Below are 18,685 nucleotides of genomic sequence, written 5' to 3' on the forward strand. Positions count from 1 at the left end.
GTCTATGTAACAACGATTTTATTTTAATATCGAAAATGCTCATTTAAAGAATATTAAATAAATATTAAAATTATATTATTTATAATTGAGTATAAATATTATTTTAGAAATCTTTTAAAAATCAGGATTAAGACCACTGTTATATTATTATTATGACATAACATAACTTTTCAAGTTATGTAAAGTTAAGGAAACAAAATTTCAATTCATGCTTAAATGCGGCCAAATGTATAAACAGTTTGAAAAAATAAAGGCCGTCCTGCGAAATTTGAGACCTCAACTAACAGACGGAAATACGTTCCACCTATATATAGACTGAATTTAATGTCGGTAATTAATTGCATACACGTATTGGCTACATATGTTGTATGAGGTAACTCCCATGGATTAATCACTACTAAATACAATAAAAAGAGGCGGTTACCGTACTTTGTTAATATAAATTCTTCTTGTGATCAAATTCATTTTTTAATTTTCATGAATTAATTGGGTATTAAAAATTCTTATGAGAATTATTCACATAACTGAATAAAGATGTACTTAATGTAATGACATACATATAAAATAATAATTCAATAATATACATATTTCTCATGTTTTTTCATAGCATTTGGAATGAATAGGTTTGATTAAATTTGAAAAGTAGAGAATATCATACATAGTAAAAAAGTCAGTTTTACTCGTATAAAAATAAGAAATTCAAAAGATCAAAATTAAGTCAAGCAGAACCGCTCCATTCAGTTACAGTTTCTACAATGACAATAAAATTTGTACTTGTAAATGAACGATTAAGATAGTTTACCTCTTAACTTCAATTGCGGTAGAGCCGTGTTTACTGTTCCGACGGTATCCTGTCGCCGGGAAGGCGCTTGCTAGGATGTGCTGCGTTTCCATTGTATCACGATATTACCGTAAATACAAAATTTTGCTGTTTTAACCTCGTTGCAGAATGTACCTTTTAAAATTGCTTATGGACGAAATATTCATCCATCAGTGTTGGAAGTTTTATATTGAAGCAAGATCTCCACTTTTGCCGTTAGTCTTTACCGTGCATAGTTGTGGTGACCATAGTCTTCGCAAGTGCTTGACTCTTTAGTGGTGGCATTTAAGACTAGCAGAACCCGTCATACTTAACAGAAATTTATCCATTTTATGTTTATCCAATTTGTTTCTAGGAAGGAAGCAATAAATAAAGGTGGTGATAACACTTCTGTAAAAGGATATTGAGCTAACCTTAAAATAATCATAGGAAAAAAACAAAATTATAAATGCTGTATTTGAAACAAGTCATTAAAGTAAACAGTTTCGCATAAACATCGCTTCTAATGGAACCGTTTAGAAATGTTATAATGAATTACAAAAGATATTTTAATTAGCGAAACATGTTTTACATGTATTGTATTGTCTTGATAATAAATACGTTACGCATTCTTACAGCTATTATGTACATGTACACGCCATACAATTTAATGACTTATCGTTCGTTATCGACGTTAACATATTTGTGAACACGAGTGAATGTCAAAACAGTCAGTTCACGACCTGGTTGTGATGAAATAGCGTTATATTTGTGTCTTCAACTTCCTATTTGTACTTACACTTGTATGGAAACAGATATTTTGTCTCTGATTACGAATACATTTAGATAAAACAACTGTTTAAATATAGTCTTTATTACTCTCACAATTTGACGAATTTTAAAGGTCGTAAAACCGTTTGTGGTTCGACTCCGGCGGCACTACCGCCACACCTATTTCTGCCTCAAGACAATAGTGTTAAGCGATTACAGATCAGGCGGACTGGATCCTCGTCTGCTACTCCATTAGTATAAATAAATATAGCCGTACATACATATGCTCAAAAAATATACCCTCAACTATGAGGTAAAATTTAAATCTAATTAAATAAAACTGATAACTGTAAATAAATAAATAATAATAAGTCATTAAAATATATTTATAGAAAAAAATATTACATAAATCTTTTTTCTTACTTTATTTTAAAGCACGAATTTTAAAATATTAAATTGACAAATGGAAACGCGCTCTACGCTGCTAAGGAAACGCAAATACCTACCTACCGCAGCGGCATATCCTGCGGGATTAGCCACCACTAGCGCCTTAATCCGCAGCCTGACGTTTGTACAGCGACTTATTTATCCTTGCGACTTAGGGCTAACTTGCGACTTAATCTTAAGCGGGAACTGCGACGATTAAGTCGTTTGCTTCTTTATATGAATAAAAACATTATACGAGTATTTTAACGAAGACGTTTAGACGCGTTCTCCTCTCACAGTGCTTCAATAAAATTTTGTGCTGTATGTACACACATAAAAATGGCTACATAATAGCCAGACTCTATCTTATATTTGCTATTACCATTATATGAACAAATCAATTGTTAATGAGTTAAATGTTTAGGAATAAATAGGTCATATTTAATATTGTAATAAAGAAGAACTTTATAAACTATTTGCTGGAGCTGTTTAAATACTACGAGTTGCAGTATTTAGATAATCTAAATTGGAGAAGGGCCAAAGCCAAAGAACAAGTCTGAAAGACTTAAAATGACACTAAATGTTCTCTAAAACGTGGTTCAATAATACAAAGCAAATTTAATTTTAAATAAGCTAGCAATATTAAAATTAAGCGCTTTGCCTTTACTTATTGTGTAACATGACAAGAATTAATCAAATTGAATTAATTAAATGTATTATTATGTTATTGAAGAGCACATAATGATAAGTACATTTTACGACCAAATAATCAATTTTATTACCTCGCTTTGTATAATATTTTTAAAAACACTTGATTGAATATAATCTTATGTAAACAAAGTTCATACGTATATAATTCTGGGAATTTTAATTAGATTGATAAGTTCAAAAAAGTTCCAGTGTTTAGAATCTTGCGTTATTGATATTTTATCAAAGTATTAGTGGAAAAAAACGTCTCTACTAAAGCATATCTGAATTAGATTTAGAAGTTAGTTTAGCGGATTTTAACCCGGAACCCTTCTTAGCAGGCCAGTATGATAACTACGAGTAGAAAATTGTGCTTCACCGGTTTTAGTTTTGTAACTTTTGAAATTCTGAATATCTCCGCAATCTACACGAATGGACTTTCCCACTTAAAGCATTTTTGTTCCACTTAGGTAAATATTTATAGCACAGACATACGAGCATTGCATTACACACTGCACACTGATAGAATCAAAATGCAGGTTACCAATAAGATTACATCGATTGTCCATTATCAGCCCGATAGCCGGTCATTAACCGGAGTCGATCACGCGGTCGGTAGAGTTTTTGATGAAAACGAATGAAATGTCTCACAATAACGTGATTATACGGTATCATTTTTTTAAGATTCGTCTTGTCTTCATCTTAAAATTTGCTTTTAAAATGTTACTTATAAAATACACTTTGTTATAATAAAATTTAAATTAAACTTTTAATAAATAATAAATTAAATTAATCATATATTTTCGATTTAAAAGTTAATAAAAATTATCTTTAATTAGTTTTAGAGCTAATTTGAGTCCATTTATTAATTGACTGTATTTAATATACCATTAATATTTTAATTCTAATTTCCGTACATAATTGCATACGTTTATTCGTTCGCTGATAAAATTTATTAAGATTATTGCTAAATAATGTCAGAGTTCAAGCCGTTGGATGCGTCATGGCAGTCAAATATTCTGAACGTAATTATATGTTGAGAATAGTTTCTCACGTTTGAAAAGTAAAAATACATCGAATTTTAATTATTCGGCTCGTTTGAGGTTTGTTGTTTATGTACCTACACGATTTTTCAAATATTAAATTTACTTTGAGTATTAGGACACTAAATAATTAAAATAATTAAATAAATCTTAAATCTGGCCAAGCAAGCTGGTATAATGAGAAGCTTCGCTTAGCTTTACTTTACTTATAGCTCACCTTTTGAAAATATGAATAGGTTTTAGTTTTGTTTCATGCAATTTTACATAATAATAATGTTCCTCCAATCAGATACTGATAATAACACCTTACATGAAACCAACACTGCCATTCTGAATTAACACTTGGCTGTGCCCGTGTTATTTCATATGGTAAATCCAGAGGAACCAAAATGATATACCAAAAATAATAAAACTTTCTAAAGAACATTAGTAATAAATTAAAAAAAAAGTCGTTTCACATAACTTTTGGTTTTTACGGTAATAATAATAAAGAACGTAGAATAGCACCGTAGCGAAGCGTCGAGTCTCTGACTGATAAGAAACTGTTACGAATTTGTCAAAAGGGCGTATCGAATATAACACGGGTACCTAATGAGGCATATTTTAAGAAAACCTATATATTATATAATTAGTGTTTTAATGAGTAAGTATAGAAATAGGTATAAAAATAAAATACCTCACAAGGGAGGTTTTAAATCTATTATTGAAATGAAGTATTCGTAATAAAAACAATTTTACATAAATATTAAAGTTTCTTATTATATATTTACGACATAAATGAGATATAGTCTTAATCTAGTCTTTTATTAGTAATTAGTCTTATAAATGATTGTATTTAGCACCTTACTATCAGTTCTACGAGTATTAGTAAAAGTTTGAGGAGATTAAAAATAAATAGAAAGTTATTTCAGTTTATAAGACGTCCCGATACAAACGGTTTATTGATCAAAAAATATGTGAGGACACTGATTCGTATCTTCATATTTTAGAAAAAAGTGAGAGTAAAAATGATAATTTCTATACATTGACTTAAAATTCCAATGTAGCATACATTCGTTATTATGCTCATAAAAATTATTAACAATTATCAGATGTAAATACTTTAGCGTTCAATGACAAAAGTTATGCGTAATTAGTGTGTTATTAAAAGTAATACTAGTTATGCTGTGCTCGTGACAAAGACATTATTATTATTATTTATAATATAGGGTAGCAGACGAGCGTGCAGTCAACCTGACGGTAAGTAGCTACTGCCACTCATGGACCTGTAATCAACAATAGATAGGATAGATATTCCTACCTGAGGTCGGCCACAGATGCGCTGCTAATCCTAAGGACTAAGCTGGAGCGCATCTGGGCGGGTTACTCCTAACTGGGAAAAGAGTAGATTATATATCACTGCACAGAAAAAACTCTTTGACATGTCACAATTAGTTTCCTATGTTTATCATCTCTGTCATCGTTATGAATATTGAAGAATATTATCGAAATCAAAATGTACGAAATATTTTTTTACATACATTTAATGTTTAACATAAAAATTTCTTAGTTTTATTGTTTTTAAAAATTCCCATGGAAAAGTGAAATTTCAAGTGTCGGCGTCGCGTCGCATCAAAGAAAATTGTTTGCCTCGGTGACGCGAGATTACGTTGTCTTTTCTTTCAAAAATTAGCTTATGTCTATTACAGGTTGGGCAATGTTTACATACTGTACGTTTCGAAAGAAATATGGCTAATGACTTCGTTTACTCGCCCTTACAGCTATGTTAGGGTCTCCTCACAGAATGTAAAGGATTAAGGGTTAAATGTACACAGCTAAGTCTCAGAACCTCATAGACGAAATTATTTCCATGCGTTTTCTTCCAAGATTTAAACAAGTCATAATAAATTAAATTTATGAATGTTATTGTATAAGACCACGAATTTTGTGTGCATTTATAACAATAACCCTGTTTTTAATGTAATCAAGAAAACCCACGAAAGTGTTAGAATAAATAATGTCATTAGTTTGTAGGCTTACTTTTGACATGATAAGATGACAAAAAACATAAAGCTGGAAACATATTAAATACATCATCAAGTTGTTACTGTAGGAACGTATATGAACGTGTTGTGTTGAAGTGTTAGATAACTCTCTAAACAATAACTAAGCTTAATATGTTTCCACCCTAAGTGAAACGCAATGGATTAAAATATAAAACTACGAAAACAGTGATACTGTTATCACTAGTCGTCACTTTTATGAAATAAATATACTTTACGACGTATAAAGTAAAACAAATAATTTGTTTACATAATTATGAAAACGCCCCGATAGCACAGTAATTGCAGACATTGTGTCTCTAGACCATGTGTATGAAACACTTGTTCAAAAACCATATGTTAATTTACTGCTTATTTTATTCTGTCCATGTAAACTAATGATCAATGACCTTCTAGAAATATGTATTCTATAAAAGGCCTGAAATAATATCTAATATAAAATGTTATAGAACTATTGCATAGTAGATTCGACTTCGGCAGCGCGTCCTATACTTAGACTTCATTATCAATATTTTTTAACAAAACTTGTACACAAGCATGCTGTCCACCTGATGATAACAGGCTACATCTTTAATCAACCTCAGATAATATTAGATTCCTTCCTGGAGTCAGCCAAAGATGCGTTGCTAGCCCTGAGGACTTGGAACGCCTCGGATAAGTATGTCTCCGTTACCACACCTTTCAAAGCGGGACATAGCAGCTCTTAACATTTCTGTAATTAGTGTAGAAATATTTAGATGTAGCAGTGGTGCCTTCGGAGCCGAATTACAAAGAGTTCTATACCTTCAAAGTAAAATCACTTTCGTGAGTTAAGAACAGATTCTAATCATATTTGAAAATAAATAAACTGTTTTTTTTTTATTTGTTTAGTACTCAATAGTTAAAACCTTTCAATTACTCGTAGATCGCAAGTTCCTTTGCTACTATAACCGAAAACGACACAGTACAACACTAAATACAATGCACAGTAACTTCTAATTCCAACTGAAACACCATAACACTAAAGCTTATCACTTTCACGCGTTCTCAGCGAGTATCGAAATTATAACAAATTTATGTCCTCCATGTCCCGGCCCGAAGCATTTTTATTTCTTTTAATGTTAATTGAAATGACATGGCCGGTCACAGTCGGCGTCTGTACTTTTTATTTTTATTAATTCGTTTTATTCGAGTCCCAGCGGCTCTGGTCATCGAATTCCTTACGTGGACTTTCCTCTTTTATGTTATCTAATCGATGTCTCGGGTTGGTCTACATGTAGATAGAGGGACTTTTCTTTTAATAACGCAACCGTTTTTGGGTTGTTACATTTTTTGTCTTGAATTATGACAATTGTGGAAGATTTTCGAGAGTTGGTTTTTATGATTTAATTTAATTTAATTAATTAATAATTTAATTTATAGGAGAACAGAACAGCACATATAATGATTTAACAAATTCGAAGAAATAATATCTAATCCTGATTTTAAACTTTTTATCGACTTTTAAATTTTACTTCATATTAATAACTACTTGCGACTCACTTGACTGAGAGTACCTGGTTCGAATTATATATATGTGTCTATCTCAGTATTTTGTTTACGCACGTTTATAGCAATAAATAACAATACAGCAAATCACAGTCATAAAGGTGTTATCTACACCTTGAACTATAACGGTAAAAGCTTAATATTATGTTCAATAAACTTAATTGCTATCCAAGTGAGTTTTCCTCGTGTGTTTTAGTTGTAACATTTTTGTCCGCTTCTTCATGGAATATTTTTATCTCCAAGTTATTTAGTTTTACACTTATGTGACATTTCGCATATTATTGCTCGTTAATTTTTGTTAGCATTGTATTGGTCAAATTTGTTGAAGGCTTAAAATAGAAGATAATTTGTTGAAAATTTTCCGCGCAATTTACATAATCTAATTCATTCATATAAATCTGCGTGATTACGTACATTTCGACATTCCTTTATCTCGTCCTTATTTATAAAGATACTAGCTGACACGGCAAACGGTGCGTTGCTATATAAATAAAAAATGGTAAGGGTGAACAACTCTTATCACTTACGGGTATGAAAAATAGATAGTAGCCGATTCTCAGACCTACTGAATATGCATATAAAATTTGGTGAAAATCGGTAAAGCCACTTCGGAGGAGTACGGTAACTAACATTGTGACACGAGAATTTTATATATAAGATATACATGGAATATACGTATATTACATACAAACATTGTTATTTTTAATGAATTCACACAATTCTAATTAGTTATTAACCAAAAGTGGTCCTTTTTTATGTCTATTTAAAATTTTACAGCAAGGATAATAACATTTGTGTGGTTATAATGTTTGGCCGAATACAACAATGTAATAAAAATCGTTATCGAATAAAGAAGGAAACTGAAGTCGTATCAACGCCATGTAAACCAACCCTCGGCTGTCAAGAATTCAATGTCCAGCAATAGATTAATATTTATCGACATTTTATTTTTGTACTTTATAAGTGTTCAAATATCATTAACGATTAGTTTGTTGCACCTGACACTGGATTTGGCTTTCTCGCTTTTGTACACACTTGTACCTAAGTAATTATTAGTGACCAACCGATGATTCGGTTTCGGTTTCGGCCGTGAAAGAGGTTTCGGGCACAAATCGGCCGGGCCTTTCATTACAACCGAAACATACGTTTGTGAATTTCACATATGAGTGTGTCGTTATACAAATCCCAGCGAATTATCCAAATTTTCACAAGTTTAAAATGTTTAGTTTTACGTTTTGGCTGAAACTGGGATGGAAACCGAAGATTCGTTTTTCGGTTCAGGTTCTGAAAAATCATTATCGATCGGTCACAATTACTTATTGAATTAATCATGTGGTCCGTTAGCGGTGTTGTTTCAATCCGAAAGTTATGTGCCTCCGGGTGTAATGCTGAGCGGGAGGCTGTATCGAAAATTCCACGAATATTTACTTTCTTTAATATTCACCTTATGGATTCATTAATTCAATAAGCTGGTCGAATGAATTTCTGAACATGACTTCAATTTTAAAATAAAGGTGAATTGCTCATAATCATAAAAGTTATATTTATTATTATTGCTTTAGGTAATTTATAATAAATTGATGCGATTGCATCAGCTGTTGTTGATTAACAACATACCTTGTTATAATAATAATAAGTTGTTACCATAACCTACGAATAATCAAAAAATACTTATTTTAGAAATAAATTAGGAACAATCTATTGCTAATTAATTAAGCTAATAAATCGTTATGATTGAAAGCAGTGAAATGAGTTTCCTCACGAAATTCCTATATTTCTGTTCGCCGATAAAGCCGTAAACATGAATTTGTCGGATTTTCATATTTTTTTCTGTTTGTTACAGCGAATCTCACCATCAGCACTCGCGGCTACAGCCTAGACCTGCTCATCCACTCGCCCGTGCAAGACATGTACCTATGCTTCAACCGGTCCCGGCTTGTTGGCAGACGTCTGGTAAGTTTACATCACGCACCTTTCAAGAACACACACAACAATACAACAAAGACCACACACAACATATTTTTTGGGTTTGTAATTAATTTATCCTTTTTTTGTTAACAGACGCGGTCCCAAGCAGAGAGACAGCCGAATTGCCTCTTCAAAGAGGAGTTTGTGAACGGCTACAACAGATATCATCTGGTGAAGAACGAAGACCGATACATAGGGTTCAACCGAAGGGGGGCCCAACTACGACGCGTGAAGAGCCGCTACACCGAGAAGCAACAAATGTGTTTCTATTTCATGAAGAGGGCCCACGATTTCGACTTAGACAGGCACAATACTTTGCTTGCCGGCGACTTGACCAAGTGGCGTCCTCCGCGTAGATTCAGGCCCATGTCGCAAAACTCTATCAAACCTCCTTGCCATGGCGTTCGCCACCACCACGGCAGGCATCAGAGGCGAAGGAACTGCGACGGCACGTAGACGGACCGTCTCATAATTAGCAGCTCATTTACGCTTCAACGCTTAACGCGTTCCGTTGCCAGCTGTCGATGGACCTTGTGAGTGGACAGAGTATTAGTCAACTACCGCAGTATTATTACAGTGACGAGGACTGGATAGCGTTAGGTTAGCACTCGGCCGCGGTGGCCGCGGCGTTTCAAACGCCGCATGAATGGTAGCTGAAGCGAGAGAGAGAGCAAACATTTGAATGGGGAGAAAAAAGCCGAGCCGGGACCGACGTCTGGAGCTGTGAAATTCCGTAAGGTCGTGTAACATCGTGGCGCTCGTTTGCTCTTGCCTGCGCTCGGACTCGTGCTCTAAAAGGAAAAAAGGTTTCTGAGGAAAGAGCAAATAGTATTCTCGCTAGTCACGAGTCTTCCGACAGACCACCGCTGAACTTTGATGCTTGTACGCGACGAGGGAACTATGCGGCGCAGCGTCGTCGTTACGTCGAACAAATTGTCCGTTCCTTGCGACGAACCCCTGATTTGAGTTTTACGAACCTCGATTGCTCCGGCTGGCTCGCCATAATATAGTTAAAGCGCCTTTACGTCAATTCTCAGTGTATTATTATTTAAAACGCTTTACTGTTAATTAAGTACGGATCGTGTTATCTGCTTGTAAATATAATAAATTTGTGTTTAGGTACTTATTTATCAAAAACGTTAATCAGAAATTTGTAAACGTAGATGTTAGTTGTAAAGTTGTATTAAAATGTTTTGTATTTAATTATGGATATTTAATCTATCCGACCAACCGCTCTCTTGTGTTTAGCCGCAGTTGATTACGTACGACCTAGTTTCTTTCGATTGACTTCCTGTAGCAAAACATCTATTCCAATGATTTCTGAATAATTTCAGTAAAAACTGTTTACGTGTACGAGTTTATTTGTATGGTTTTGAACGTTATGTACATATTGTTTTAAGTGTTCGTCTGAGAGTGATAGGTTTTTGAATCTCTTTTGTCATAACTGATTTCTCGATTTATGTGAAAGTGATGTCTTTATTGTAATTCATCGGCTTCTGTTCTACACTTTCATTAAAAATTAATTATTTCGCGGCTTGTATAAAGACATCGTTTTTTGGACCGTTGTAAAATTCCTTTCATTACTATCTTCACAATATGACTTTGTAACTTTTAATGTTATAAGATCTGTGCCATAGCGTGGTGGCATTAAGACTTTGTGTTGGCATTGTAACGAGTGTATAAACGTGGATACTGACCAGGAACACTTATTTGTAATGTAACAAGTAGAATTAAAATAAGTAATATGAAAATGTAATGTATTGTAATGATCCCTAACGAACTCAAATGTTCATCAAACGGAAATTAAAGTGTTAAAAAACTGAATTGTTAAATGCCTCAAAATTTCCTTTAGGCAGGACCTTAACCAAATTCGTGCTGTAATGTAAAAAGAGAATTCTAAATTACTACATTACAAATAAGTCTTCCTGATGAGTAGCCACCTTAAGTTTGTGTCTATAACGAATAGTTGAAGAAATGTTTAATATAGGACAAATATTTCAAATTACAACATTAGTGTATCGTACGCCCAGTGTAACTATATTCGAATATACAATAACTCAAAATGTATCTGCTAATTAATTGTTGCTATGTCGGTGTGAAATTCAGTCGTAGCTTTACATTCCATAATATTCCATCGATGTTAGTCGACAATATTAAAAAACATAGATAATTGTATTTACATTCCAAATATGTAAAAATATATGAATATGCGCTTACACATAATAAGTCTGTTATGTGATCACTGTCTATTGTAATCGCCGTGTCTAATATTTATAATTATTCAGATGCTGAAAACGAAATCATATAATTGCTAAGAAAAATTACGAAATTAAATCATATTTAACTCGCAATCTTTGTATTATTTCTGTTCTTAAATTATCTTATCTTATCGTTCTACATATTCACAAAATTCTAAAAGTTTATATCTTTTTTTACTTTCAGAAAGTTTTGTTGATGCTCGATGGTCAATTGCACGTAATACACATAATTCCTAACACTACTACCCAAACAATACGTATGCGTTATTAATATCAATGTATGACTCCACTAAGAAGTTGAAGTTACGGTTCTTTTAGAGAAGTACAAGGATTCGACATCAAAAATCTTTTTCTTCTGAGGACAGGCGTGGAGAGTTGGAAACTATTAAAATAAAGTACCTACAGAAGCGAGTAATTTAGTTAACATTATTGAATCACAAAGCCCTAAAAATAAATCAATTAGGAATTGTATGTTAGAACAATATGAAAGCAAATGAGCGAATATCTGTCACAATTATTCTGCCAGAGTAGGTATTTCTTCATTATTATACAAAGTAGTAATATTTTAGGACGTAAGAATTACGTCCAATTACGAGAATCCAATTACGAGAGTAATTGCACTTTCAGCATACAAATTACATTTTTTAAAATAGTATCATGTTATAGTAATGACACGCTTAATTTTATAACAGTAACGGAATCTTTAACGGAATGACACTTTAAGGATCTTTATTAAGAATCCTCGATTAGATTTTTTATCGAAGTGATAACGACTTTGAATTAAATGTTAAGTGTCAATGATTTTGATCTTGGAATGTATTCGATTACGGATTAAGGACTTTATGAAGTAGGAAGAAGTGAATTTGGTTTCAGTTAATAAAATTGCACGATAAATTGTGGGATGAAGTTACTTTTTCCTTTATATTCAGAAGAAGTCATTAGGTAAATGAATATGGTTTAGTATTTTTATTTTACCGAAAAAATTAAGTCACAAGTATTGATTGGAAATAGTAAATTAGTATTAGTATTAATTCACTTATTTTTTTACTAAAATGTGGAAGAATACTGCATGATTCGATTGAAAGCATAATTACTTAGCAGTGTTAAGTGTTAAAGTGGTATGTTGGGGTCTGAATTGTGTGATAAGATCCCAGTGTTATAGTATACCTACACTTAAGCGTTCTTAGGAGCTAAGGGTCTCAAGACCACCCATTTTACCTTTAACCTTTTAGGGGACGGTAAAATTTCAGAAACATGACTCTTTTCTTTCAATTGCTTTCGACTTATTTCGAAGACTACATCAATGCCCATCTATTTCTATTTGCCACTTCACTTTCATAAAAAAATCATCAAAGGTACTTAATGCAAAGTATCGAACGTTGCAAGGATCGAACTTTTAAAAATGCCTTGGATAAAAAATGTATGCTTTTCTAACTAAAAGGTTATGTTACCAATAAGTAGCTAAGCGTTTTTGGCCCAATAGTTCCAGTTACACAGGAAGGGCAATATTAGGTGGAAGGTAACATTAAATACAAACAGGGTAAAGTGGGGCTAACTGGCCATCATGCCGCGTTATGCGCGCGCGTTCCTCGATTAGCACCTCGTGGTTCCAAGGAGGTGAGTAGATTGGGGTGAAGTGATTCCAAACGCACGAAATGAGGAAGTTTGAACAGGATGAAATATTGAAATGATTATTATAGACAAAGTGACTAATATGCGGTTTTAAATACAATATTATTGATATTATATAAAAATAAATAATTTTTTCGATTATGATCATTAGACTGTTCTACATAATTGTAAGATTTATAGGTATTTAAAATAATATAATAGAAGCAATTGCGTATAGCCATTTTACAAAGAATATAAATTAATTTTGCCAAAATGGTACTCAATAGTCAATCATGACGTTTGTTAACACCTATATTTAAACAATATAGTCAGTGTAATTGTTTTACTTGTTAGAATTTAAATACAATGCTCATCAGGAATAAGCTATTTTCAGCCATTTTGCTTTTATAAGATAGAAAATTGCTTACATAAAAAGAAGAAAATTTACCAAATAGGCACATGTGCTTACTTGTATATAATGTTGATTTGATGTATTTGTAGGTATGTTTACAATGTTAGCATATGAATCGTGTAAATAATGTACGATTGGATCATAAATTGTTGAGCTTGTAAATGTATATATTGCGCTATTAGTATAAAGAATCAATACAAAGATATATTAATATTATACTGTTTATACTCGGATTATAGGTAGTGGTTTGGCAAGTCATAAAATATGTAAGCGAGTTGTAATAGTAGTCGTTTTAATCCAAGTGCCATTTATTTTCAAGTCAAAAATAACTAAGTGTGAAAAAAAATATTGAATATTTTTTCAAATATCTAATTCGTGAAATGGGATTACAGACCATTGGTTCTCAAATAATAACATTTAAGGAGAAACCGACTGTTCAATAGATGTGTGAGCTTAACTAATCCGCACTTGGCCAGCATGACGGACTAAGGCTTAGACCTGTTCTGACGGACTAAGGCTTAGGCCCAGCAGTGGGACAGTAATAAGTTGATGAAAACGAAATTGATATCCGTCTTCTTGAAGCCCGGTAGGCACTCTAAACATAAAATACTTACGAAAAGCATAATACAGTAAATGCGTGATAATGTAAACAAGCGTTGAAAAATGATGATAAAGACACACGTCATATGAGAACAAAACACATGCCACATACTGTGTTTGATATTTCACGCTATTTACACTTTTTGTCTATATTGCGTGCGCTCTTATTATATTTACAACACACGCATCTTTTGGTAAGGAGCACGACATAGTAACGTGCTCAATATTTTTGTGAAATATTGTACCGAAGAAATTGAGAAGGGTGGTCCGATTTTAAAATCTCAGGCCACGTATGATTTTTCAGGTTAGATGCATATTTGCGAAATTAATAATCATTTGCTTTAACGGCGCAGCGTTTAACACTGCTGTTATGAGGCAGAAATAGATGTGGCCGTGGTGCCGTTGGCGTCGAACCACAAAGGGCTCTACCACCTTCAACCTCTTTTCGTTTATACCACGTTTCGTGTGATAAGCACACTAAGCTAGTAAATAACATATAATTACTGCTACTTCAAGGTAGAACGAAATCAAACTACAACCGCTACATACCACCAGAATATAATACAGATCTTCTTTAAACTAAAACAGTAGCTTGAATACCTAGAAAACGCAACAGAGAAAAGATTAAACTCTTATCTTATCTTAAATACCGGATTTAGCTGCAACTGGGCGGTCATTCCACGGAATCATAATCGTCACAATCGACCATTCTTCACGCAGTTTAACTCGACTATGTAATATGTTACATAGTAAGTCTGTGACGTTTTACACGTACTCCACGGTATGTTACAATACTACCTATGACTTTGTGCATTTTTAAATAGAAGTGATAATTAGAAATGATATTGATAACGAATGGATTGCAAAGTTAAGCTAATATTTTTTTTATAATATAGGAGTAGCAGACGAGCATGCAGTTCACCTGATGGTAAGTGGCTACTGTCGCCCATGGACATCTGTAATCAACCCCAGATAGGAGTAGATATTCCTACCTGAGGTCGCCATAGATGCGCCGCTACCCCTGAGGACTAAGCTGGAAAAGTATGTCTCCTTTACGACACCCTTCAAAATAGAACACAGCCGCGCCAAACACTGCTGTTATTAGGCAAAAAGAGGTGTGCGGTGGTGCCGCCGGAGACGAACCACAACGGGTTCTACCACCTTCAAAAATCAAATGATATTGAAGTTTTTTATATGTGTAAACGAGCATGCAGTCCACCTGATTGTGTAGTCTCTGTCGGTCATGTACATCTATAACCAACTATATATAGCAAAGATTGTACCTGAAGTCGATTTTTAGTATTTTTTAATACTTTTTATAGGTATTTAGTTTATTCTTATGTTCACTGTTCTTTAGTGTCGTATGACTGATTTTCTAACTGAACAATAATCGGACGTCATCAATATTTACGATATAAACATTAGCTACGGTGTCGATAAAAATGGATGAAGTAGAAAATACTGAAATTTACTACATTTAACTTTTGCCATGTTTTAATTCTGTTAATTGGGTAATTCTTGGATTGATCAAAAATAAAAAAAAAATGCCGATCCAAGACGCTCGCTAAGTGTGAAATAGGGAATGTACGTTCATTGAATGAATTTGTAATTGAAGAAAATAGGTAAATATATATAAAGTAAATAAATAAGTAAAAGCTAATCAAATTTCATAATAATTATAATAAAATAAAATTACATTAATTAAATTTCAAAACTAATTGTAGCATAGTTATAAATATAAATAATTGTCGAGTAATAACATTTAGGGCATTACAAGAATAATAATCTTAACATTGTTTGATTTTATTTTAATACACAGACAATTGAAGTTCACACATATTTTATAATAATTTATTTATTTGTTTACTAAATCCACAGTTTCATTTATTTATCACATGTCAATGATGACATCTAATACTTCATATTAAAGTACCCAATAGCCAAAATTTAATTACATTTAACGTTATGGATACAGTGAATGTGAGTATGTTTGTATATAATACTAGCTGACTCGACAAACGTTGTGTAATAAATAATGTTAAGGATGAACAACCCTCATCACTTAGAGGTATTAAAAATAGATAGTAGCCGATTCTCAGACCTACTAAATATGCATATGAAATTTGGTGAAAATCTGTAAAGCCGTTTCGGAGGAGTACGGTAACTAACATTGTAACACGAGAATGTTATATATAAGATAGAGATGGATCTTTAGCAGTTAAACGATTTATGCTATTTATCCTTTGTTCTACCTCATGTCTCGTTGTACTTTGAATTGGGAAGAAGTATTTGATACTTGAGTTGGATAAAAAGAGGCAAAATTCACCTTCAAGATTATCTTGGATTATAACCACTTATAATACTATACCAAGTATTGCATCACACTGCACTATTCTTGTGAATACTTCATATGGACGTTAACATTCCACATTTTACGATCTTTTATGTTTGAAGTAGCATCATTTATTTATTATTTACTCAATAAAAACCAGCATAATTATCAGTCAGGTGATTTTAGAGACTATAAAACAATTTACAGGTTTTTATACGTTTATTTAGTTGCATGAGTTGGCAATTTGTGGCGTCTATTGAATCTAGGGGGTTTACATTATACTGGCAATTAAGAAGCTATAGATTTTGAATGTGAAACAAGAAAACTAGAATAGAACTGTCACACTAGAATAATACCACTTTCTTTCTTATTGTGACCTCGAATGTAAGTAGTTTACCCCTATAAGTGACCTCCATATACAACAGTATACTCGTAGGAATAAAAAGTAGCCAATTCATAGATGTAAGGTGGTGAAATCCTTAATGTTTTCACTTCAGAGGCCTTACTTGTATCTTTTTTCTCATTTAAAGTCTATGTGTGTGTACTTAAAATAGACCACGTGAAACACCTAAAATTGAGCAAATCTTGTTACGTATTTTAATAAGATGAGCCCTCATTCAATTCATTTATTGATTGCTGATCTATCTGAAAAAAGTATCTTGTGTAAGTACATAAATAAAGACAATCTTTTACATATTCCTATATGGGCTCCTTTCCTTTTTGGTATTCCTATAAGGCTCCTGCCTTTACAAAACACCGATTAGGAATGCATGTATTCAATGCAATGATTGTTACCGGAATCTCTGCTCGTTAGACAAACACACCTGTACAGTTTAGCACTTCCATCAATGAGTGAGTACACATGGATCAGGAATGCCGTCAAATCTTGAAAGCTTTACTGGCGTTCTTTTAAATTCAATGAATGGTTTATACTCTGTAATAATACCGTGACATTTGTGTCTGCAATTCTTTTCATGTCTTACAGCTCTTGGTTACATAGTTTCCCCACAACTGAGTAATAATTAAAAAGTTTGGTTAGATAAGCCTATCTAACCTAAACGTTAGAGAATTTTAAAATTTGATTGACAAGCATTGTGGCAGAATAATTTTTAATCTGTGGTGCGGTGAGGCGCGGTGCGGCGTGACGGGAGAAATTGAGTTTTGGCGGGAAGCTAATTGTCATAATCATAGATTAGTAAAGATACTTCGCCGCCTTGAAATTGAATGAAGCCACAAATGGCTTATTTTAGTAAGTTCTTTTTTTGAATCCTTGACAAATAAAATCATTTTTAGAGAAAATTTACGAATAAATAACTAATTTACGTAATAATTACGTAATTTACGTAATAAATAAATAATTACATCAAATATTTTTGGGGACATTTTAGCACGGAGACGTGGCAAAACATTTTTACGCAACTATTTCAATTCTCAAAACTGGGTATATTTTCTTGTAAGGCGTGAGTAATCTTTACTAATCTATGGTCATAATCGTCATTGTTATAAAATATTTATGAAAATATATCATTTTCTTCTAAATGTTTATTTTATTGAGATACACTCAAGAAATATAGCTTTATAGCATATTTGGCTTCAAATGGAGACGGTTTATGTGACCAAGCAAAGTGAGTGTTAATAAGAAACTGTAGAAGGCTTAGCGATGATACAATGGTTAAAGACGACATAAATTATATTTAGTTTTATATTCAGATTCTCTGATAACAAGAAATATTCCTAAAAATAACAATAATTCGTTTAAATTACCCAAATGCATAAAACTACTTTATAAGCGATTGCTAATGCTAATAACCTTCAAAACCGGCAAAAGAGACAAACAACGTTCCCTAATCTTGATGTTCCTCTGAACAGACACGAAATCTTAATGGATTTCCAAAAAACGCGCCCAACCGCATGTTAATCGAGGTCCGTAATGCTCGTGGCAACTAGTTAAGGTCCGCGCTAACTGTTAGTTCAAACACAGTTGGAACCAGTCACATTACCTGGTAATAGATGCTTATGCAGGTGGTAGAACTCGAAAGTACCAAGATTCGAGTTCATAATGTTGCACTCAGTTTTCGAGATATTAAAGATATATTTTCGTGGGTAGGAAGATTTACAATCTTTTTACAAGAACAACACAATAAAACAATATACAAAAGATAAAATATATTTTTAAAATTATTATCTTATTATTTTAAATAATTTGTTT

At 32.7% G+C, this 18,685-nt stretch overlaps 1 protein-coding gene across 6 annotated transcripts in view; it reads left to right on the forward strand.

Annotated features, from left to right (window-relative positions):
- The window catches only part of LOC140744825 (fibroblast growth factor 17), a 114,754-nt gene extending 103,140 nt beyond the window's left edge, over nt 1-11,614 (forward strand). For all 6 annotated transcript variants that reach the window (XM_073076509.1, XM_073076508.1, XM_073076512.1 and 3 more), the window contains 2 exons: nt 9,139-9,248; nt 9,357-11,614. In XM_073076509.1, the coding sequence (XP_072932610.1) occupies nt 9,139-9,248; nt 9,357-9,719 (473 nt within the window). In that variant the 3' untranslated portion in view covers nt 9,720-11,614. The remainder of the gene's footprint in view (nt 1-9,138; nt 9,249-9,356) is intronic.
- The last annotated feature ends 7,071 nt before the right edge of the window (nt 11,615-18,685 follow it).

Source organism: Epargyreus clarus, unplaced genomic scaffold (genome assembly GCF_041222505.1).
Source record: "Epargyreus clarus isolate Ecla_fem2 unplaced genomic scaffold, WU_Ecla_fem_2.2 ptg000009l, whole genome shotgun sequence".
Taxonomy (NCBI): Eukaryota; Metazoa; Arthropoda; class Insecta; order Lepidoptera; family Hesperiidae; genus Epargyreus; species Epargyreus clarus.